We start from the raw sequence: 25293 nt of genomic DNA on the forward strand, positions 1-25293 counted from the left end.
TGTCTAAAAGGCTATTTTATTGTGTTACATTCATTTAGAACATCTTCAATACTGAATCAACAGCATAACTTTGTAGGTAATTATACATCTATAATATGTGCATTGTCATATAACATAAAATACATTTTAAAATCATATAACTTTAAAAAAACATACAAATTAAACTGTGTTAATTAGCAACAAATAACACAGCCTCACCTGGAGCAAGACAGTTGTTAAATTAAACTAAACCTATCTACAGAAATACATGTAAATATAATGACAACACACTGTCAACAACAGGGTCTTACTGTGGTCTCGCTGTGTTGTGGTCCTGACGTTACACATTTGTGGGTCACTTATTAAGGCATGGGAAAGTTAAGTGAGGTAAAGTAGTACACTTAGTGACTTGTCCATTAACAAGTGCTTGGTGACAGGAAGACTTACACGGTGTGTATACTAACAGAGATGAAGCGGAGTTATACGCTGCCCAAAATCTGTCCATGAAAATAAGCATACAAAGTAAGGAATGTTTGTATGGAGGCCAATCAGAGTGTCTAATTTGGTCATAAAAAAAAAAAAATTCTAATTGATGCTTATTTGATTACATATACGTATCTTGATGCTTAGGTTGTTACGAATGCACTGATATAAGTGGATGCACGTGGCATTTCGGGCTACTTTGAGTTGTGCCTGTGTCATAGAGATAAATAGATAGAGGACTCATCATGGATATACGCTTTGGCAAATATTATACGCTTTAGCATGGACATTGCCTTTGAGGGCTTCCACCATTTTAAAGTAGTCAACTGGGTGGGAATTCCTATGAGTTGGGAGTCCATGCTCCGTTGCAGCCAGCCGCGACCGGGGGACACATGGGGTGGCGCACAATTGGCCAAACGTCGTCCGGGTAAGGGGAGGGTTTTTGCCGGCAGGGATGTCCTTGTCCCATCGCGCACCAGCAACTCCTGTTGCGGGCCGGGCGCAGTGCACACTGACACAGTGCACACTGACACGGTCGCCTGGCTTCCAGATTAAGTGGGCATTGTGTCAACAAGCAGTGCGACATTGGTTGGGTTGTGTTTCGGAGGACGCACGGCTCTCGACCTTCGCCTCTCCCGAGTCCGTACGGGTGTTGTAGAAATGAGACAAGACTGTAACTACCAATTGGATACCACGAAATTGGGGAGAAAAAGGGGTAAAAATGTTTTTTAAATAATCAAATAACAAAAATAAATATATAATAGCACAGATACAAAGATGAGTCCTCCATCTATCTATTTGGCCTGTTGTTCACACACATATCTGCCCTTTCATTGGCTAGAATGGCCTCACCTGATCTGGCTTCCTCCATCTTTGAGGACATTTATTTCCATTGTCACAGCAGTCACTTGTTTATCTTGTCAATATAATATACCATCTTTGATACTAATGTGGTTCATAGGGAAATTCCTTCTGCTGCCATTGGTTCCTCTTGCTACTGGACTGTCCTATTAATAAACTGCAGGTTGATTGGGGTAGCAGGGACAAGAAGGGTTCTTGTGATTGGCTTAACTGTGGCTCCGGCAGGATCTGCACGTATCTCATAGTGTTTTATCAACTGGGAGGACAGAGAGAGGAAAACATGTTGACATTAGTATGTTATTATCCTAGTCTGAGAGAATATTAGCTATCCATGTGTTCAATGGAAAGATACATACTGTACATAATAGATAAAAGGAACAAAAACTCTTGAATTGCACAATAACCTCGAAATATGAACTCTCCTAATTGAAACATTTACAGTAAATAGATGTGAAAGTCATTGTTTTATCCTATTATTCAACGGTGTCTCTGAATCAATAAAACATATGAGAACACTATACAGGATCTTAAAGGCTGGAGGTTTGAAAGTACAACTCCTTCCTTCCAACAATACAAGTTAAGTTAATGATGACATATTCCTTGCCGACAGACAGATTCATGGTATCACCATGTATCCAGATGGGCTGAATCAGACCAAAGGTGAATGTCTGGTCTGCCAAAATCAAATAAAATGTATTTGTCACATACACATGGTTAGCAGATGTTAATGCGAGTGTAGCGAAATGCTTGTGCTTCTAGTTCCGACCATGCAGTAATATCTAACAAGTAATATAACCTAACAATTTCACAACAAATACCTTATACATACAAGTGTGAAGGAATGAATATGAATATGTACATAAAAATATATAAATGAGTGATGGCCGAGCGGCATAGGCAAGATGCAGTAGATGGTATAGAGAAAAGTATATACATATGAGATGAGTAATGTAGGGTATGAGAACATTATATAAAGCGGCATTGTTTAAAGTGGCTAGTGATACATTTAATTACATCAAGATGGCAAGATGCAGTAGATGGTATAGCGTACAGTATATACATATGAGATGAGTAATGTAGGGTATGTAAGCATTATATAAAGTGGCTAGTGATAAATTGATTACATTAATTTTTCCATTATTAAAGAGGCTAGAGTTGAGTCAGTATTTTGGCGGCAGCCACTCAATGTTAGTGGTGGCTATTTAACAGTCTGATGGCCTTGAGATAGAAGCTGTTTTTCAGTCTCTCGGTCCCCGCTTTGATGCACCTGTACTGACCTCGCCATCTGGATGATAGCGGGGTGAACAGGCAGTGGCTCGGGTGGTTGTTGTCCTTGATGATCTTTTTGGCCTTCCTGAGACATCGGGTGGTGTAGGTGTCCTGGAGGGCTGGTAGTTTGCACCCGGTGATGCGTTGTGCAGACCTCAATACCCTCTGGAGAGCCTTCCGGTTATGGGCGGAGCAGCTGCCGTACCAGGCGGTGATACAGCCCGACAGGATGCTCTCGATTGTGCATCTGTAAAAGTTTGTGAGTGTTTTTGGTGAAAAGCCAAATTTCTTCAGCCTCCTGAGGTTGAAGAGGCGCTGCTGCGCCTTCTTCACCACGCTGTCTGTGTGGGTGAACCATTTCAGTTTGTCCGTGATGTGTATGCCGAGGAACTTAAAACTTTCCACCCTCTCCACTACTGTCCTGTCAATGTAGATAGGGGGCTGCTCCCTCTGCGGTTTCCTGAAGTCCACAATCATCTCCTTTGTTTTGTTGACATTGAGTGTGAGGTTATTTTCCTGACACCACACTCCGAGGGCCCTCACCTCCTCCCTGTAGGCCGTCTCGTCGTTGTTGGTAATCAAGCCTACCACTGTAGTGTCGTCTGCAAACTTGATGATTGAGCTGGAGGCGTGCATGGCCACGCAGTCGTGGGTGAACAGGGAGTACAGGAGAGGGCTGTGAACGCACCCTTGTGGGGACCCAGTGTTGAGGATCAGCGGGGTGGAGATGTTACCTACGCTCACCACCTGGGGGCGACCAGTCAGGAAGTCGAGGACCCAGTTGCACAGGGCGGGGTCGAGACCCAGGGTCTCGAGCTTGATGACGAGCTTGGAGGGCACTATTGTGTTAAATGCTGAGCTGTAATCGATGAACAGCATTCTTACATAGGTATTCCTCTTGTCCAGATGGGTTAGGGCAGTGTGCAGTGTGATTGCGTCGTCTGTGGACCTATTGGGGTGGTAAGCAAATTGGAGTGGGTCTAGGGTGTCCGGTAGGGTGGAGTTGATATGGTCCTTGACTTGTCTCTCAAAGCACTTCATGATGACGGAAGTGAGTGCTACAGGGCGGTAGTCATTTAGCTCTGTTACCTTAGCTTTCTTGGGAACAGTAACAATGGTGGCCCTCTTGAAGCATGTGGGGACAGCAGACTTAGATAAGGATTGATTGAATATGTCTGTAAACACACCAGCCAGCTGTCATCTGGGACTGCAGCCTTGCGAGGGTTAACACGTTTAAATGTTTTACTCACGTTGGCTGCGGTGAAGGAGAGCCCGCAGGTTTTGGTAGCGGGCCGTGTCAGTGGCACTGTATTGTCCTCAAAGCGAGCAAAAAAGTTGTTTAGTCTGTCTGGGAGCAAGGCATGGTGATCCGCGATGGGGCTGGTTTTTCTTTTGTAGTCCGTGATTAACTGTAGACCCTGCCACATACTACTCGTGTCTGAGCCATTGAATTGCGACTCCACTTTATCTCTGTACTGACGCTTCGCTTGTTTGATTGCCTTGCGGAGGGAATAGCTACACTGTTTGTATTCAGTCATGTTTCCGGTCACCTTGCCCTGATTAAAAGCAGTGGTTCGCGCATTCAGTTTTGTGCGAATGCTGCCATCAATCCATGTTTTAATAGACGCTGTGGATACAACATCACCGATGCACTTGTTAGTAAACTCGCACACCGAATCAGCATATTCGTCAATGTTGTTGTTCGCCGCAATGCGGAAGATATCCCAGTCCACGTGATCGAAGCAATCTTGAAGCGTGGAATCCGATTTGTCGGACCAGCGTTGAACAGACCTGAGCGCGGGTGCTTCCTGTTTTAGTTTCTGTCAATAGGCTGGGAGCAACAAAATGGAGTCGTGGTCAGCTTTTCCGAAGGGTGGGTGGGGGAGGGCCTGATATGCGTCGCGGAAGTTAGAATAACAGTGGTCTAGGGTTTTGCCAGCCCTGGTAGCACAATCGATATGCTGATAGAATTTGGGGAGCTTTGTATTCAGATTAGCCTTGTTAAAATCCCCAGCTACAATAAATGCAGCCTCAGGATATGTGGTTTCCAGTTTACATAGAGTCCAATGAAGTTCTTTCAGGGCCATCGATGTGTCTGCTTGGGGGGGAATAAACACGACTGTGATTATGATTGGAGAGAATTCGCTTGGTAGATTATGCGGTCGGCATTTGATTGTGAGGAATTCTAAGCCAGGTGAACAAAAGGACATGAGTTCCTGTATGTTGTTATGATCACACCACTTCTCATTAATCATAAGGCATACACCCCCGCCCTTCTTCTTACCAGAGAGATGTTTGTTTCTGTCAGCGCGATGCGGGAAGAAACCAGGTGGCTGTACCAACTCAGATAGCGTGTGAGCCATGTTTCCGTGAAACAAAGAACGTTACAGTCTCGGATGTCTCTCTGGAATGCTACCCTTGCTCGGATTTCATCTACCTTGTTGTCAAGAGACTGGACATATGCTCGGGAGAGGTGTGCCCGTCTACGGAGCCTGACCAGAAGACCGCTCCGTCTGTCCCTTCTACGGCGCCGTTGTTTTGGGTCGCCGGCTGGGATCCGATCCATTGTCCTGGGTGGTAAGCCAAACAGAGGATCCGCTTCGGGAAAGTCGTACTCCTGGTCATAATATAAGTGAATTGACGTTGCTCTTATATCCAATAGTTCCTCCCGACTGTTTGTAATAAAACCTAAGATTACCTGGGGTAACAATGTAAGAAATAACACATAAAAATACAAGATACTGCATAGTTTCCTAGGAACGCGAAGCGAGGCGGCCATCTCTGTCGGTGCCAGAAGTGCCATGTTTTCCTTCCAATGCAGAAGCTAACAGAGGAACACCACAACAAGTTGAACCAGATTCTACAAGACTGTTACTACAGACTAGAGCAACACTAACTAACTTACTCAATGTCCTGGTTTTGGGGCTAAAAAGTAGGTTAAACTTACTGAATGTTTAACCTCTCAAACCTCTAGAGTCACTGTCAAATGAAATATGAAAATTGGTGTAGGAAATGTATTATAGCCAGAGGATGCTGTATTGACCCCTGACCATTAACAGATGCAGAAAATCTAGCTTTTTAACAAGTGGTCAGCATCCCAAGCTACTATAACAGTCTTACATAACAGAAGAATGCTGTTTGAAGGGTAGCTACTGCAGGGGTAGCTTATGCTATAATAGTACTATACAACTACAGAACAGGCCTGGAATTCTTACCCTTGAAAGGATGAGGTACATCTCCAGCTCGGCCACCCTCCGGCCCAGGCAGGCCCGGACCCCGAAACCGAAGGGCACGGAGCCGAAGGGGTGCTGGTTCTTCTTGTCTTCCCCCTGGCCCCCACGGAGCCAGCGCTCTGGCAGGAAGGCATGGGGCTCTGGGAACACTGTCTGGTCATAGGACACGGCATAGTGACACAGGTGGAACAGGGTCTGGAACAGAGAGATGGAAAGAAAGGCGAAGAGAGGAGAACAGTCAAACATAGTCGCTCTCTAACTCTAATTAGTGGTATACTGTATAATTGTTTGGTGTGAGCGATAATGACAAACCAAAACTCTACCCTGGTTTTGAACTAAATATAATACTAAAATATTGAATGGTGAAAGTGCATGTATATCTCTGGATAAAACTGAATATACAAGTGTGATCGGATCTCCTCTCCATACAGGATGAAAAGAAAAGTAATTAAGTTCACCAATAGCAACCATTTCCAACAGTACAAGATGACAAAAGTAAAACTCACATTTTTGGGGAAGAGGTGGTCCCCCACGACTATTTCATTTTCCACATTGATGCGGGCATTTCCGGGTACTACTGGGTACATCCTGAGGAGGGAGTATACAAGAAAGTCACTAGGAGTAGAGAGTGTAGTGGAGTTTGTTTCGCCTGCAGAGTTCATGCTAAAAAATAGCGCAATGTGGTACATCTTCGAGAGAGAAAGGGATTTGCTCCATTTGACTAATTAACAAGAAATAAATAATTTTAAAAAACTACACATAAGCACATTGGCGTATAATGAATTTAACAAATCATTATAATTCATTATGAAGAACCTCATTATGAATATAATAACTTTAATAACCCATTATTCATTTGATTAATTAGTGAATTTACTGAAAATTACCTGAGTGGGGATGACAGATGACTAACAACGTACCGTAGTGTCTCCCTGACAACAGTCTTAAGCCAGGGCATTCTGGCGATGTCATCACTAGTAGGCACCTTGTCCCCCGGGCAGACACTGATCACTTCCTGGTACAGCTTCTCCTGGATCTCTGGCTCCAGGGCCATGTGGTACAGAGACCACGAGACGGTGTTGGACGTCTGTAGCATACAAAAACAATTACAATAGGAATAGGTTGTAAGCTAATAATATTGTACGGATACTGTTATGCTGCTGTTGTAACTGTACATGACGAAGTTAGCTAATGTGGTATGTTGCAAACGTTCATTCAACAAATCACAATCTAAAGTGGTTGAAATGAAGAAAAAAAACATGCCCACCCCCCAGGCCATCACCCCTTTCCCCACCTGTTTTCACCCTACTGTGAAACAGCTCCTCACTGGTATTTTAAGACACACACACACACACACATCCGTCCTTACTGTGTCAACCCCAGCCAGCAGTAGCTCAGTGATGGAGCCCAGTATCTCAGTGACAGACATCTGTTCGCTGACAAGGAGGTGTGTGAGGTACTCTCCCTGCACCGGCTGGCCCAGGGAGATCCTCTCCTGGATCTCCTCCATCTTCTGACGTACCTGCTCCTCCGCTATATGGGGAGAGAGCTGAAGTCAGAGGATATAGCAACCAGCACAAAGACAATATAAATGCTTAGGGTGAATCTCAAGTCTTTTCTCAATCCTTGTGTAGCAGATAGGGATCTGTGAAACTCACTCCTCAGCCTAAAGTGTCCCACTTGCTCTGCAGAATAGCTTGCTTTTTGGTGGCGCAACTGGGTAAGACGCTTCAGGAGGGCAGTTACAGGTGATTGCAAGTGAGAGGTCCTGTGTTCAAGCCTCAGTATGAGCTGAATCATGAGAAAGTAGGACTGGCTAAGCAAGCAGTGTGACATCCTTTACACTTGCATCTTCTATCCTCGCCTTCTTCTCAAACCATCAAACAAGAGCGAGGAGGGCATTGGATGTTCTTCTCGGCCCTCACTTCCCTCTGATGTTCTGAGGAGGAGGCAAGGAGAGGAAGCGAATAATCGAGGAAAGACCCTTGATATGGACCTGAGTCATGATGGGATGTTATTTTTGCTCATGTAGGATATCTGCCACTAGATGGCGATATACTACAATGTAATATGACTTAGCCTATCATTTATTTTATTTTTATTTCACCTTTATTTAACCAGGTAGGCAAGTTGAGAACAAGTTCTAATTTACAATTGCGACCTGGCCAAGATAAAGCAAAGCAGTTCGACACATACAACGACACAGAGTTACACATGGAGTAAAACAAACATACAGTCAATAATACAGTATAAACAAGTCTATATACGATGTGAGCAAATGAGGTGAGATAAGGGAGGTAAAGGCAAACAAAAAAAGGCCATGGTGACAAAGTAAATACAATATAGCAAGTAAAACAATGGAATGGTAGATTTTCAGTGGAAGAATTGTGCAAATTAGAAATACAAATAATGGGGTGCAAAGGAGCAAAATAAATAAATAAAATAAATACAGTAGGGAAAGAGGTAGTTGTTTGAGCTAAATTATAGGTGGGCTATGTACAGGTGCAGTAATCTGTGAGCTGCTCTGACAGTTGGTGCTTAAAGCTAGTGAGGGAGATAAGTGTTTCCAGTTTCAGAGATTTTTGTAGTTCGTTCCAGTCATTGGCAGCAGAGAACTGGAAGAACTGGAAGGAGAGGCGGCCAAAGAAAGAATTGGTTTTGCGGGTGCACCCTGAGCTCAAGTCAATAAGTCAAAGATTATCAGTGTGAACTTTGCTTAGTGGGGCAAGTCTCTAGCCAGGAGTAGTGCACCTGTTTGATTTGCTTAGAGCTGAAACACAGCCATTGAACTTTTGAAACCTCTGCTGAAACTAAAGGAGACAGTGTTGTAGGGTATGTGAGGGCACTCACTCCTTTTACATGAGAAATCAAATCAAATCTTATGTCTCATGCTTCGTAAACACGGTGTAGATTAACGGTGAAATGCTGAAACTCACTGGTCCTTTTTCAACAGCGCAGAGTTAGAGATGAAAAAATCATGTAAATAGTGGCACAAGGAATAAATACACAGTGAATAATGAGTAAAAATTAACATGGCTATATACAGTGAGTACCAGTACCGAGTCAATGTGCAGGGGTAGCTATGTACATTTAGGTAGGGTTAAACTTACTAGGCGACAGGATAGCCAATAGACAGTAGAAGCGGGTAGCCATTTAATTAGCTATTTAGCAGTCTTGTTTAGCAGTCTTATGGCTTTGGGGTATAATGCTGTTCAGGGTCATGTTGGTTCCAAAGTCAGTGCACTGGTATCGCTTGCTGTGCGGTAGCATCGAGAACAGTCTATGGCTTGGTTGGCTGGAGTCTTTGACCATTGTTTTGGGCCTCCCTCTGACACCGCCTGGTATAAAGGTCCTGGATGGCAAGGAGCTTGGCCCCAGTGATGTCAACACCCTCTGTAGCGCCTTACGTTGTGGTGCCTTGCAGTTGTCGTACCAAACGGTGAGGCAGCCAGTCAAGATGCTCTCAAGGGTGCAGCTGTAGAACTTTCTGAGGATCACTACAGCCCTGTCGATGTGGATGGGGGTGTGCTCCCCCCTCCATTGCCTGTAGTCCACGATAAGCTCCTTTGTCTTCCTGACACTGAGGAAGAGGTTGTTTTCCTGACACCACATTGCCAGGTCTCTGACCTCCTCCCTATAGGCTGCCTCATCGTTGTCGGTGATCAGTCCTACCACCATTGTGTCATCAGAAAAGTTGATAATGGTGTTGGAGACGTGCGCAGCCACGCAGTCGTGGGTGAACAGGGAGTACAGGAGGGGACTACGCACACACCCCTGAGGGGCCTAGTTAAAGGTCTTACTCACATCAGCTACAGAGAGCGAGATCACACAGTCATCTGGAACAGCTCATGCTCTTCTGCATGGTTCAGTGTTGCTTGCCTTGAAGCGAACATAGAAGGCATGTAGCATATCTGGTAGGCTCGCGTCGCTGGGCAGCTCGCGGCTGGGTTTCCCTTTGTAATCCGTGATAGTTTGCAAGCCTGGTACAGGCATGGTAGGATTCGATCTTAGTCCTGTATTAATGGTTTTCCTGTTTGATGACTTGTCGGAGGTGTTAGCGGGATTTCTTATAAGTGTCCGAATTAGTGTCCCGCTCCTTGAAAGAGGCTACTCTAGTCTTTAGCTTAGTGCGGATATTGCCTGTAATCCATGGCTTCTGGTTGAGGTATGCACGCACGATCACTGTGGGGATGATGTTGTCAATGAACTTATTAATGAAGCCGGTGACTGATTTGATAAACTCCTCAATGTTATTGGATAAATCCCGGAAAATGTTCCAGTTTGGGCTAGCAAAACAGTCCTGTAGCTTAGCATCCGCTTCATTGAACCTCTTCTACCATATTGAGCGTGTCACTAGTACTTCCTGTTTGAGTAGTTGCACAGGTGACATGCTGGTAAAAATGACATAAAGCAGATTTTAGTTTCCCTGCATTAAATTCACTGGCCACGAGAAACACTGCCTCTGAATGTGCATTTTCTTGTTTGCTTATGGCCATTTACAGCTCGTTGAGAGCGGTCTTAGTGCCAACATCGGAAAGTGTGCAATGTGTATGTTGTTGTTAATGATGTAACATAACATCAACAACATTAACACATTGTACCATTTGCATGTTTCACATGCGAAACGAGTGAGTGCCCTCCAAATATACCCTACATCCTGCCCCTCACTTGCTTGCATGTAGTAGAGGTTACTTAGGTTCATGGCTATGTGATGATGTGTTATGTTGTGAAGTTTTACTGTGTAACTTTTTAAACTATTTTCTATACGTGATGGAGCATGTGATGCAAAACTAATTTCTGTGCAATTGTGAAACATGGCATGATTCATTCTGGAAACCAAGCCTTCTGGATCACTCACCAACTTTGAAGAGGTGATCCCAGACAGCCACAAAATGTTTCCAGACGGGGAGGTAGGGCCAGGTGGACTTGGGGAAGAGAACGATGATGGGGGAGAGGCGAAACATCTCTCCTACTGAAAAAATGAACTTCTGGGTCTCTTCAGGAACCTCCTCATTCAGACAGCCCATACGGGTCTCAAACAGCACAGAACAGATCCCTGAGGACAGAGACAAACAACGGTAGCAGTTAATTTAATTGTATATAGATTAGATTGGATATCAATAAAGTATAAATCTAAGGCATCAAATTCAATGCCGGTAGAGAAATTAGCAGGTATTTACTTAAAAAGTGCATGGTAAAAGGGTAATTACACAATTAGAACCTATGAATTACTTGTTTGTTTCTTTAGGACAATGTCATGAGTATGATGACATTATGTGAGGTTAAAGGGTACATTACAGCATCAGGATGGTAGTTTACACAGTGTATATCGCGATATGCGAGCAAAGACCATAGTACGGATCGAGAACAGGGGTGTCAAACTCATTCCATGGAGGGCCTAGTGTCTGAGGGATTTTGGGTTTTCCTTTCAATTAATTCCTAGACAACCATATGAGGGGATTTCTTCAATAATTAATTACCTTAATTAATCAATCAAGTACAAGGAAGGAGAAGAAACCCACAGACACTCTGCCCTCCATGGAATGAGTTTGACTCGTGATCTAGAACATCCAGATAGACATTTTTCATCACTACTGCCCTTGACCAACTGAATACGCTGTCCTTCAAAATGATATTAAGAACTGCATACCCAACAAGGTAGTCAACCAATCAGCTACTCAGTATCTACTGAACTTCCAAGGCTAAAGATCACTGTGCAATTACTTCAAGGTCATCACTTTCTAACAGATATAGCCGTCCACAACCCTCACAATGCACCTTGTCCTTTCACATTCACACGCTTCTCCCAATTCACAGAAAACAGATACCAAAGACACAGAAACACTTGTACCTGTGCCAGAACGTAACGTCAAAATGACATAATTATAAGATCATGATGAAGACAGCTTTTTAAACTTCATGAAGCAGATATCAGTTCCTCGATTGTTCTAAGATTTTCCTTTCTAATGACTAGACCAGGGGTATTCAAATCTTACCCTACGAGGTCTGGACTACTACTTCTGGTTTTCTGTTCAACCGTATAAATAATTGCATCCACTTGGTGTCCCAGGTCCCTGATTAGAACAGAATAATTTTTTTAAGCAGTGGAACTGGCTTAGAGGTCCAGATTTGAATCTTATGGGGACTATAACATTATTACAGACAGTCATTTCCTCTGTTAATAACCTTCAAAGGCGAACTTGTAGAGTTCTCCAGCCAGATCGTTCACCATGACCCCTTCTCCCTTGGTCTCCCTGAGCCATGCCACCTTTTCTATGAAGTCTGTGACCACGTCATTGATGGCGTTGGTGTAGGCGGAGACATGCTTGGGCTTCAGCATCCGCGGGTTCAGGATACTCCTGATCCGCTGCCACTGAGCACCCATCCTGTAGTATAGACACAAACAGAATCATGCTTTAACATGGAGAAGAGATGTACTGTATAGTAATTTGAAACAAAGAAGAACTGTTTCAGAGAGAATATGCAAAACACCCATAGGTAGGCAAACCCGTTCATGTGTGCTGTTTTCCATTGCAACTGAGCTCCATTTCCATTTAATCTAACATTTCTACCTTAGACAACTTGTTATGTACAGAGGTAGGATCTTAATTTGATCACTCTTTTGTTGCCTAGAATTTTCCACACCACAGGAAATGCAGATTTGTGATTTAGATAAATCCACTGAAAACCAACACTTTATGCCAACTTGTTATTCCAGCTTGTTGTGCCAACTTGTGACAGAGTGATGTACCACTGACATAGTGGGGCAAAAAAGTATTTAGTCAGCCACCAATTGTGCAAGTTCTCCCACTTAAAAAGATAAGAGAGGCCTGTAATTTTCATCATAGGTAGACTTCAACTATGACAGACAAAATGAGGGAAAAAAATCCAGAAAATCACATTGTAATGAATTTATTTGCAAATGATGGTGGAAAATAAGTATTTGGTCAATAACAAAAGTTTATCTCAATACTTTGTTATATACCCTTTGTTGGCAATGACAGAGGTCAAACGTTTTCTGTAAGTCTTCACAAGGTTTTCACACACTGTTGCTGGTATTTTGGCCCATTCCTCCATGCAGATCTCCTCTAGAGCAGTGATGTTTTGGGGCTGTTGCTGGGCAACACAGACTTTCAACTCCCTCCAAAGATCTTCTATGGGGTTGAGATCTGGAGACTGGCTAGGCCACTCCAGGACCTTGAAATGCTTCTTACGAAGCCACTCCTTTGTTGCCCGGGCGGTGTGTTTGGGATCATTGTCATGCTGAAAGACCCAGCCACGTTTCATCTTCAATGCCCTTGCTGATGGAAGGAGGTTTTCACTCAAAATCTCACGATACATGGCCCCATTCATTCTTTCCTTTACACGGATCAGTCGTCCTGGTCCCTTTGCAGAAAAACAGCCCCAAAGCATGATGTTTCCACCCCCATGCTTCACAGTAGGTATGGTGTTCTTTGGATGCAACTCAGCATTCTTTGTCCTCCAAACACGACGAGTTGAGTTTTTACCAAAAAGTTATATTTTGGTTTCATCTGACCATATGACATTCTCCCAATCTTCTTCTGGATCATCCAAATGCTCTCTAGCAAACTTCAGACGGCCCTGGACATGTACTGGCTTAAGCAGGGGGACACGTCTGGCACTGCAGGATTTGAGTCCTTGGCGGCGTAGTGTGTTACTGATGGTAGGCTTTGTTACTTTGGTCCCAGCTCTCTGCAGGTCATTCACTAGGTCACTAGATTTTTGCTCACCGTTCTTGTGATCATTTTGACCCCACGGGGTGAGATCTTGCATGGAGCCCCAGATCGAGGGAGATTATCAGTGGACTTGTATGTCTTCCATTTCCTAATAATTGCTCCCACAGTTGATTTTTTCAAACCAAGCTGCTTACCTATTGCAGATTCAGTCTTCCCAGCCTGGTGCAGGTCTACAATTTTGTTTCTGGTGTCCTTTGACAGCTCTTTGGTCTTGGCCATAGTGGAGTTTGGAGTGTGACTGTTTGTGGTTGTGGACAGGTGTCTTTTATACTGATAACAAGTTCAAACAGGTGCCATTAATACAGGTAACGAGTGGAGGACAGAGGAGCCTCTTAAAGAAGAAGTTACAGGTCTGTGAGAGCCAGAAATCTTGCTTGTTTGTAGGTGACCAAATACTTATTTTCCACCATAATTTGCAAATACATTCATAAAAAATCCTACAATGTGATTTTCTGGATTTTTCTGGATTTTTCTCATTTTGTCTGTCATAGTTTAAGTGTACCTATGATGAAAATTACAGGCCTCTCATCTTTTTAAGTAGGAGAACTTGCACAATTGGTGGCTGACTAAATACTTTTTTGCCCCACTGTATTGTTGTGTGCAAAAAGTAACACAATTGATTTGTGCTGGATGTGTCAATGGGTTCGTACATGCATAATCTATGACCAGAATAACAATTTTTACCTCATTTAGCCACAAAATACCTAGTTTGAAAGCAACTGTTTTTCTGACACCAGTGCTGCGCCATTCTCCTAAAATGTGGTCCCACGTGGGCCAGCCCCTAGCAATTTGAGTCGTAGCCATTCGGGTAACAACTAGCAAGATGCACACACAGCAGAGCGGGAGAGAGAGCAATGTCATTGTGCGCATATCTGCACATATGTGATGTAGTACGCTACTTTTCGGGGACCACTTTTGGCTTGTGAGCGCTGCTTTCAGAACTACCGGCTAAAAAGTATTCAAAAGCACCAGAAAATCTCTTTAACATATCCCCCAGATGCACCACAATCCTTTGCTAGTACAACACTGGTTCAAGCACGACATGATGGATCATGCTGAGGTTTTATGTCCTAGTTTTTGTGTTTCATGTATAGTCTGGCTCATCTAGGCTCTGTATATGCAGCCCATGGTTCAAGTGTTTGTGCTTGTCAAATTCTTGCACATGTTCCTACTACTACACTGATATTTCACTGTGGTGTTGGGACAAGCAACACAGGAATAACTACATACCAGTGGAGTGACATTCATACTCCACAAGACTTGCAACCAGAAGACTCTTCCCAGTCCCTATAACCAACACAAATTCAAGGCAACACACAGTAATGTATGTGATAGCATGATAGCATTAAACTCCTTGCAATCTCAAATGACTCAAGCAAGCAGCCAAAGCAGCAACTTTTGCTTTAAAAAACAAGTAAAACAGCACAATGCCTCTGACCTAAATAGCTTGTAGCACCTCCCTCTTGAGTATATCTGGTATTTGGGCTGAAGTTCAAGATAAGGTGTGCCATTGGCATTAGGATATTAGGGCCTGCTCAGAGAAAGTAATTGTAAACAAAGCCTCAGTAGAGTAAGGATTTCAGTCATGCTCCGTATGACATGATAGTCTGCTCAGCTCACTGACTAGCTGATGTCTTGAGAATCTCTCAGGTTGTTTAAAGAACATTGGTGCAGTGACATTAGGATTTCAGGGCCTCAGTAGATCAAAGTATTGTTGATGTATGGAATGTTAGGCTTAAGGGTATGAAGTGTGTATTCTTATTTTAAATCTAGGTAACTAGTTCTGTCCTTGAGTTGTTACCTACAGTGCATTTGGAAAGTATTCAGACCCCTTGACTTTATCCACATTTTGTTACGATACAGCCTTATTCTATTTTCTGTTTTAAATTGTTGTTTTTTTCCTCAATCTACACATAATACCCCATAATGACAAACCGAAAACAAGATTTTAGAAACGTTAGCAAATGTATTGAAAATAAAAAACTGCCAAATACATTTACATACAGTTGAAGTGGGAAGTTTACATACACCTTAGCCAAATATATTTAAACTCTGTTACACAATTTCTGACATTTAATCCTAGAAAAAATAATAGTGGAGAGAATGATTTATTTCAGCTTTGCCCAGTTGGTCAGAAGTTTACATACACTCAATTAGTATTTGGTAGCATTGCCATTCAAATTGTTTAACTTGAGTCAAACATTTTGGGTAGCCTTCCACAAGCTTCCCACAATAAGTTGGGTGAATTTTGGCCCATTCCTCCTGACAGAGCTGGTGTAACTGAGTCAGGTTTGTTGGCCTCCTTGCTCGCACACGCTTTTTCAGTTCTGCCCACAAATTTTCTATGGGATTGAGCTTTGTGATGGCCACTCCATTACCTTGACTTTGTTGTCCTTAAGCCATATTGCCACAACTTTGGAAGTATGATTGGGGTCAATGTCCATTTGGAAGATCCATTTGCAACCAAGCTTTAACTTCCTGACTGATGTCTTGAGATGTTGCTTCAACAGAGCAACATAATTGTCCTGCCTCATGATACCATCTATTTCGTGAAGTGCATTAGTAGTTGCAAACCGTAGTCTGACTTTATAATGGTGGTTTTGGAGCAGTGGTTTCATCCTTGCAGAGCGGCCTATCAGGTTATGTCGATATAGGACTCGTTTTACTGTGGATATGGATACTTTTGTACCTGTTTCCCCCAGTATCTTCACAAGGTCCTTTGCTGTTGTTCTGGGATTGATTTGCACTTTTCGCACCAAAGTATGCTAATCTCTAGGAAACAGAACGCGTCTCCTTCCTGAGCGGTATGACAGCTGCGTGGTCCCATGGTGTTTATACCCGTGTACTATTGTTTGTACAGATGAACGTGGTACCTTCAGGCATTTGGAAATTGCTCCCAAGGATGAACCAGATTTATTTTGATTTTCCCATGATGTCAAGCAAAGAGGCACTGAGTTTGAAGGTATGCCTTGAAATACATCCATAGGTACACCTCCAATTGGCTCAAATAATGTAAATTAGCCTATCAGAAGCTTCTAAAACCATGAAATCATTTTCTGGAATTTTCCAAGTTGTTTAAAGGCACAGACAACTTAGTGTACAGTGGGGCAAAAAAGTATTTAGTCAGCCAAATGTGCAAGTTCTCCCACTTAAAAAGATGAGAGAGGCCTGTAATTTTCATCATAGGTACACTTCAACTATGACAGACAAAATGAGAATTAAAAAATCCAGAAAATCACATTGTAGGATTTTTAATGAATTTATTTGCAAATGATGGTGGAAAATAAACTTTTGTTATTGACCAAATACTTATCTCAATACTTTGTTATATACCCTTTGTTGCCAATGAAAGAGGTCAAACGTTTTCTGTAAGTCTTCACAAGGTTTTCACACACTGTTTCTGGTATTTTGGCCCATTCCTCCATGCAGATCTCCTCTAGAGCAGTGATGTTTTGGGGCTGTTGCTGGGCAACACGGACTTTCAACTCCCTCCAAAGATGTTCTATGGGGTTGAGATCTGGAGACTGGCTAGGCCACTCCAGGACCTTGAAATGCTTCTTACGAAGCCACTCCTTCAATGCCCGGGCAGTGTGTTTGGGATCATTGTCATGCTGAAAGACCCAGCCACGTTTCATCTTCAATGCCCTTGCTGGCGGAAGGAGGTTTTTGCTGAAAATCTCATGATACATGGCCCCATTCATTCTTTCCTTTACACGGATCAGTCGTCCTGGTCCCTTTGCAGAAAAACAGCCCCAAAGCATGATGTTTCCACCCCCATGCTTCACAGTAGGTATGGTGTTCTTTGGATGCAACTCAGCATTCTTTGTCCTCCAAACACAACGAGTTGAGTTTTTACCAAAAAGTTATATTTTGGTTTCATATGACATTCTCCCAATCTTCTTCTGGATCATCCAAATGCTCTCTAGCAAACTTCAGACAGGCCTGGACATGTACTGGCTTAAGCAGGGGGACACGTCTGGCACTGCAGGATTTGAGTCCCTGGCGGCGTAGTGTGTTACTGACGGTAGGCTTTGTTACTTTGGTCCCAGCTCTCTGCAGGTCATTCACTAGGTCCCCCCGTATGGTTCTGGGATTTTTGCTCACCGTTCTTGTGATCATTTTGACCCCACGGGGTGAGATCTTGCATGGAGCCCCAGATCGAGGGAGATTATCAGTGGTCTTGTATGTCTTCCATTTCCTAATAATTGCTCCCACAGTTGATTTCTTCAAACCAAGCTGTTTACCTATTGCATATTCAGTCTTCCCAGCCTGGTGCAGGTCTACAATTTTGTTTCTGGTGTCCTTTGACAGCTCTTTGGTCTTGGCCATAGTGGAGTTTGGAATGTGACTGTTTGAGGTTGTGGACAGGTGTCTTTTATACTGATAACAAGTTCAAACAAGTGCCATTAATACAGGTAACGAGTGGAGGACAGAGGAGCCTCTTAAAGAAGAAGTTACAGGTCTGTGAGAGACAGAAATCTTGCTTGTTTGTAGGTGACCAAATACTTATTTTTCACCATATTTTGCAAATAAATTCATTAAAAATCCTACAATGTGATTTTCTGGATTTTTTTTCTCATTTTGTCTGTCATAGTTGAAGTGTACCTATGATGAAAATTACAGGCCTCTCATCTTTTTAAGTGGGAGAACTTGCACAATTGGTGGCTGACTAAATACTTTTTTGCCCCACTGTATGTAAACTTCTGACCCACTGGAATTGTGATTCAGTGAATTATAAATTAAATAATCTGTCTGTAAACAATTGTTGGAAAAATTACTGGCGTCATGCACAAAGTAGATGTCCTAACCGACTTGCTAAAACTATAGTTTGTTAACAAGAAATTTGTTGAGTGGTTGAAAAACGAGTTCTAATGACTCCAACCTAAGAGTATGTAAACTTCCCACTTCACTGTAAATGTAGGAAAGCATGTATAAAAAAAGATTTAGTTCTGTCCTTGTCTATTAATGTTACGTATTATGTCATGTTTTATGTTTTGTTTGGACCCCAGGAAGAGTAGCTGAAGCTTTATGGGATCGTAATAAAATACTAAATATCCTGTCTGTACAATGACAATAGCCTGATCCTATATTGTACTGTATAGCCAGCTCCGACACTCTTAAAACAAAGAGTTCCAAAATGGTTCTTCTGCAGTCCCCATGGGAGAACCCTTATTGGTTCCAGGTAGAACCTCTGTGGAAAGGGTTCTACACGGAACCCAAAAGGTTTCTACCTGAAACCAAAAGCATTCTACATGGAACCTAAAAGGGTTCTTCAAAGGATTCTCCTATTGGGACAGCCAAATAACTTTTTGGTTCTAGATAACACCTTTTTCTCTAAGAGTGTATGGCCCTCGTCATACCATAGGAGTTGGCACGGCCGCACAAACAGATCTGGGATCAGACTACAATGAAAGGGTCTGGGACTGGGTTTCCACTGTCTACTCACTCTGTGAGGGGCCCATAGGCGTGGTTCCTCAGCTCGCGGTAACTCCTCCAGTGGGGCATGTCCGTGCGGGTGGGATGGCGGCCCTCCTGTCTCAATACCTGCTCAATCAGCTCAGCACTGGCCACATTCACTATCACCAAGGGCCCGTACTTTGACTTCCACAGAGGGCCATAGATCTTGCTGTGTTCAATCTGGGGGAGAGGGGAGAAGAGCACAATTGCAGTGTGAGGTCTACAGTAAATGCAAAACAATTTTATGGAATGATTTTGATAAATGAGTGCATGCATGGCACTTCTGGAAAGTACAGCAAGACATAATTGTCCAAGATGTGAAGATGATAGGTTGAAAAAAGTATAACTGCACATTGTTTTGTCCAATAGAGGCCTTGGTCACATTGTGCTAACTTTTTTATGATGTTTACCTAGCAAAAAACACAGTTCAGATTGTTCAGACTGGTCGAAACATACATACATATCATTACATTACATACATACATACATACTTCAGGAATCCCATGCATGGCTTTCTACAGTGTGGCAGGAATAATGTGATACAGTGCCTTCAGAAAGTATTCACACCTCTTGACTTTTTCCACATTTTGTTGTGTTACAGCCTGAATTTAAAAATGATTAAATTGAGATGTTGTGTCACTGGCCTACACACTATAACCAATAATGTCAAAGTGGAATTATGTTTTCAGAATTTTTTACAAAATAATTAAAAATGAAAAGCTGAAATGTCTCGAGTCAATAAGTATTTAATCCTTGTTATGGCAAGGCTAAATTAGTTCAGGAGTAAAAATGTGCTTAACAAGTCACATAATAAGTTGCATTGACTGTGTTTAACATGATTCTTTGAATGACTATCTTATGACTAACTTAAATTTTAAAAAGCAGACATTGAATATCCCTTTGAGTATGGTGAAGTTATTAATTACACTTTGGATGGTGCATCAATACACCCAGTCACTAGAAAGATAATGGCGTCCTTCCTAACTCAGTTGCCGGAGAGGAAAGAAACCACTTAGGAATTTCACAATGAGGCCAATGGTGACTTTAAAACGATTACAGAGTTTAATGGCTGTGATAGGAGAAAACTGAGGATGGATCAACAACATTGTAGTTGCTCCACAATACTAACCACAATACTAGCCTGTACAGAATAAAAGTATTCCAAAACATACATTCTGTTTGCAACAAAGGCACAAAAGTAAAACTGCAAAGAATGTAGCAAAGAAATTTGCTTTATGTCCAGAATGTCATCGGCAAGGACTATTACGTTTTTTTAGGATAAAAATAAATGGAATAGAGCGAATCACAGGCAAAATCCTAAAGGAAAACTTGGTTCAGTCTGCTTTCCAATAGACACTGGGAGACAAATTCACCTTTCAGCAGGACAATAACCTAAAACACAAGGCCAAATATACACTGGAGTTGCTTACCAAGACAACATTGAAAGTGGCATAGTTACAGTTGAAAATGGCAAGACTTGAAAATGGCTGTCTAGCAATGATCAACAACCAATTTAAAAGAACTTGAATAATTGTTTTTTTCTTGTGCAAATATTGTACAATCCAGGTGTGCAAAGCTCTTTTTAGATTTACCCAGAAAACTCACAGCTGTAATCGCTGCCAAAGATGATTCAAACATGTTTTGACCCAGGGGTGTGAATACTTATGTAAATTAGATATGTATGTATTTCATTTCCATTAACTTTGCAAATATGTCGTTTTTAAATTTTTTATCTCCCTTATGGGGTATTGTGTGTAGATGTCCTTAATTTAATCCTTAATCAAATTTTATCCTTTAATCCTTAATAATCTTAATCTTCAAGCATGTCAAATTGATATATACATGTGAAATCTCATGAAATATTGAAATTAAGGAACTTCAGAAATCAGTGATTTGGATAACATTTTGGGCATATTCTTAGAACAATTTGGTGAATAATTTAACATATTTCTACAGTATATCTGACACATCAGGGTTATTCTATATCACGGTGAACATTTATGATTTTATTGGGCATTATACAATTATATTTCATACAGGTATGGTCATGGGAAATTGATCCAATAAGACTCCATTAAATTGTTTGGCGGCCATATTAGAAAAAGGCTTCTCATGGATTAATGCATGAATCCTGTGGTGGCCCTGTATCTACAAATCTTTTTAAAACACTATTCTAGCTGTGCGAGTGCAATTTGGTGCTTCTATCACTAAAGTTACAATCCACGAACGTAGCTCTCCCACTACATGGAATTCTATGGCTAAACTTCCAATTTTCTACGGTCAAATTACTGCACAACATGGGCTATTTTTAAACAATAGTTGTAGGTGGTGCTTTGAAAGTTGTTTTAATTATATATATAATTTGAAAGGTAATTTCATGACCGTTCAGAACCACTTGTCAAACAAATTTTAAAATGTATCATGGTTTATTTTTTATAAAGCAATTTATACAATGTGCAGTTATACTTTTTTTATATAAAGTCTATTGACCTGAACAAAGTCTATTGACCTGAAAATATGCCTAATGGATAGCTGTGGATCTAAGCTTTCCAATTATATATGATTAAACTGTATACATGACAAATAACTTGTTGTATACTGACAATGTTTGCCAATGGATAAAATACATATTGGAAAATGTTATGGGATGGAGGGAGGGAGGGATGGATGGATGGAGGGATGAAAGCAATCAAACAAAGCTGCCATTGCTACACTGCTATCACACATTTTCTAACTCTATGGACAAAGAGCTTCAAGAAAATCATTATAAAACATCGTCACACCACCCCAAATCAACCTGACCGAACCCCTGGCACATGGACTAGGAGATTAGACATAATAATACGCAACCAGTGTGGTATAATACTAGCAGCTAGGTTTCGCAATGCACTGTAATGACACTGTACAGCACTTACTTGCATTTGATGTGTTGTTTGAAAATACCCTTTCCCGAAAAGCCAATATAAAGATTTCAGAAAACTAGGCCCATCCAAATCATCCATAGTTTTCTGCTTATTGTTGTCCCCCACGATAGTGGTAGAGGCATCGCGCCGCCTGTCACTAATGTAGGTTAACGTCGGTGTCACTCTTTTAATCCCGTTCCTATTCTCCTGTGTACAAACACGCAGTCCGATCTGTAATAAAGATCTGCTAAACATGTTGACGCATAAATTGTCCTTCCGACTGCTGGAAAGTGTAGTCTGTTATTCTTATCCGTACGACTGAGCTCTCTCCTGCCTATTATAATGGCCACTTGTTTTTATCTACTGAGAGCGCAGCCAGCCATCCAACTGCCACTATTGTCCTAGTTTTTCAGAACGCTACTGAACTTTGATTCCGTTTATTGTCGGCTATCCATGTGAACTCATCTTTACTGCCAGAGGAAACCTTTCCCTACAGTCCAAGGTTACAGTCAGTGTCTAGAGCTCTATAAATCATCAAAGCAGAGGTAGAACAAAGCACAATAATGTTTTTTCACATCTCTAATGTGTCCCATTTTTATGAAATCGATGATTGTGAAAAAATATTTAACTGCAAAAGTGGTTAAATTGATAGATACTGTGACATCTCACACCCTCCAACCGTGAGACACATAAACTCATATAATCCAATATCAGAAGCTCTGATATTTCTAACATTTGTAATACAAGTAGTCAATACACAAACAAACAGCGTTAGGGTATCTTAATGCATCTTGGAAATATAGACCAGTAAACACAAAGATACAATAGGTTGAAATATCTACCATGAACAGGCTATTGTTGTAATAATGTGCCCAAAATGTCCAATTAGGGATTTAAAAAACACTCAGCTATCTACTCACAATACCCTATAAATTGAAAAAAAATGTGGTTATATATTTTTGCAAATTTTACAAAAATGAAATACAGCAATATCTCATTTACATAAGTATTCACACCCTTGAGTCAATACATGTGTCACGGGTCCCTCTGGAACTTTCATTACGCACACCTGTCCCCTATTCCCACTGATTAGTACTTGTCACACCCCGACCTTAGAGAGCCGTTTTATTTCTCTATTTGGTTAGTTCAGGGTGTGATTTGGGTGGGCAGTCTATGTTTTCTATTTCTTTGTTTTTGGCTGAGTGTGGTTCTCAATCAGAGGTAGCTGTCTATCCTTGTCTCTGATTAGGAATCATACTTAGGCAGCCTTTTCCCCCCCACCTAGGTTGTGGGTAATTTTTTATTTTCTGTACGTCATGTTTACCTGGGCTTTTGTGAAGGTTTCACTACGATTAAAAGAAATGTGGAATTACATGCATGCTGTGTCTTGGCTCATCTATGACAGGGAGTTTGAGGACAGTGAACGTGACAATACTTGTATAAGTGTACCCTTTGTTCACCATGGTGCTGTCGATTATTGTTACTATGTCCATTGGTGTGTGTGTGTGATACCTGTGCTGTGTGTTTTGGGCAGATGATTTGGTTCTTTCTAGTAAAGGATTTTATAAAAATTTACCATTTGGAAAACTTTTGCTTTCCGTTCGTGGTGATGGTTGGTGACGGGTCACGTCCCATGCATTAATCATTGAGCGCGTGTATTTATTCAAGGTACTCAGTCTTTTGTTTGGGTTTCAACCTTGTTTTTGTTACATAGTTGCTTGGTCTTCCTCCCCATGTCTTTACACAGTACGCCGTAATTTGTGCCCGATTTTTATTTTATTTTTTTAATATATATTTTTTTAAACTATTACGCATTTCTGCGCCTGTCTCCCTAATAATTTATACCAGCTTGACAACATGTTACTACCCATCTGGGAGCGTAATCATCGACTGACATTAATTAGCATAACGCAACGGACATAAATATTACTAGAAAATATTCCTATTCATGAAAATCACAAGTGAAATATATTGAAACACAGCTTAGCCTTTTGTTAATCACCTTGTCGTCTCAGATTTTCAAAATATGCTTTACAGCCAAAGCAAGACAAGCATTTGTGTAAGTTTATCGATAGCCTAGCATAGCATTATGTCCAGCTAGCAGCAGGTAACTTGGTCACGAAAATCAGAAAAGCAATCAAATTAAATCGTTTACCTTTGATGAGCTTCGGATGATTTCACTCACAAGACTCCCAGTTAGATAGCAAATGTTCCTTTATTCCAAAAATATTATTTTTGTAGGCGAAATAGCTCCGTTTGTTCTTCACGTTTGGCTGAGCGATCACGAAAACGCCGAAAAATATTCCAAATTAGCTCCATAATATGGACAGAAACATGGCAAACGTTGTTTATAATCAATCCTCAAGGTGTTTTTGAAATATCTATTCGATAATATATCCACCGGGACAATTGGTTTTTCAGTAGGAGCAAAAGGAAAAATGGCTACCTCTGTATTTTAAGCGAGAATCACTCTGAGAGCCATCAGGCGACCACTTACACAATGTAGCCGCTTACGGGTATTCTTCAACATAAAGGCGTACATCTACGTCACAATGCTGTAGACACCTTGGGGAATACGTAGAAAAAGTAATCTGGTTGATAGCCCACTGAAGAGCAGGCAGACCAACATCCCAAATAGGGGAGAAGCACTCAAAACCCACTAGTTGTTCTTTCATAGAAAATAATACAAAAATAGTCCAAAGACCTCTCGTATTGTCAACTTTACTACGATGGCAGCAAATATTCTTATGAATTCAGCAACACATAATTTATTTATATCACCCCTTTTCCTGAAGTGAATGGTTTCACCTACTACTTCTGAACTGCTGCGGTCTTTGATCTCTAAATTACGCACGAGGTTGATGGAAACACTACATTTTCACTTTGTCACATGTGCACTTGCCTGCTCATGTAACAGTATAACTTTAGACCATCCCCTCGCCCATACCCGGGCGCAAACCAGGGACCCTCTGCACACAACAACAGTCACCCTCGAAGCATCGTTACCCATCGCTCCACAAAAGCCGCGGCCCTTGCAAAGCAAGGGGAACTACTACTTCAAGGTCTCAGAGCAAGTGACGTCACCGATTGAAACGCTATTTAGCGCGCACCACTGCTAACTAAGCTAGCCGTTTCACATCCTTTACACTCACCCCCCTTTTGACCACCTCCTTTTTTCTGCAGCAACCAGTGATCCGGGTCAACAGCATCAATGTAACAGTATAACTTTATACCTTGCCCATACCCGGGCGCGAACCAGGGACCCTCTGCACACATCAACAACAGTCACCCACGAAGCATCGTTACCCATCGCTCCACAAAAGCCGCGGGGTAGTTGATGCTATAATAGTA

At 41.8% G+C, this 25293-nt stretch overlaps 1 protein-coding gene across 2 annotated transcripts; it reads right to left on the reverse strand.

Moving 5' to 3' along the window:
• Window positions 1-24333, reverse strand: LOC115110822 (sterol 26-hydroxylase, mitochondrial). 2 transcript variants are annotated; one of them, XM_065013491.1, is made up of 9 exons: window positions 24098-24333; window positions 19029-19219; window positions 12012-12211; window positions 10684-10881; window positions 7195-7358; window positions 6746-6912; window positions 6332-6413; window positions 5808-6020; window positions 1-1579 (listed from the first exon to the last, which is right to left on the reverse strand). In XM_065013491.1, the coding sequence occupies exons 2-9, from the start codon at window positions 19085-19087 to the stop codon at window positions 1457-1459; spliced, it is 1206 nt and encodes a 401-aa protein (XP_064869563.1). In that variant the 5' UTR covers window positions 19088-19219; window positions 24098-24333; the 3' UTR covers window positions 1-1456. The 2 variants fall into 2 exon arrangements, with proteins under 2 accessions (XP_064869563.1, XP_029492604.1); XM_029636744.2 differs by lacking the exon at window positions 24098-24333 and adding an exon at window positions 21955-22364.
• Window positions 24334-25293: the final 960 nt, after the last annotated feature.

This window comes from Oncorhynchus nerka, linkage group LG3 (assembly GCF_034236695.1).
Source record: "Oncorhynchus nerka isolate Pitt River linkage group LG3, Oner_Uvic_2.0, whole genome shotgun sequence".
Taxonomy (NCBI): Eukaryota; Metazoa; Chordata; class Actinopteri; order Salmoniformes; family Salmonidae; genus Oncorhynchus; species Oncorhynchus nerka.

Bases quoted from the DNA above. Each gene is read 5' to 3' on its own strand.
- LOC115110822 (XM_029636744.2), bottom strand. From the start codon at position 22,197: ATGTTTAGCAGATCTTTATTACAGATCGGACTGCGTGTTTGTACACAG. The intron at 10,882-12,011 runs GTTATTAACAGA...CTCTGTCCTCAG, and splicing joins CTACAAGTTCGCCTTTGAAG to GGATCTGTTCTGTGCTGTTT. The intron at 6,021-6,331 runs GTGAGTTTTACT...TCTCTGTTCCAG, and splicing joins ACCACCTCTTCCCCAAAAAT to ACCCTGTTCCACCTGTGTCA.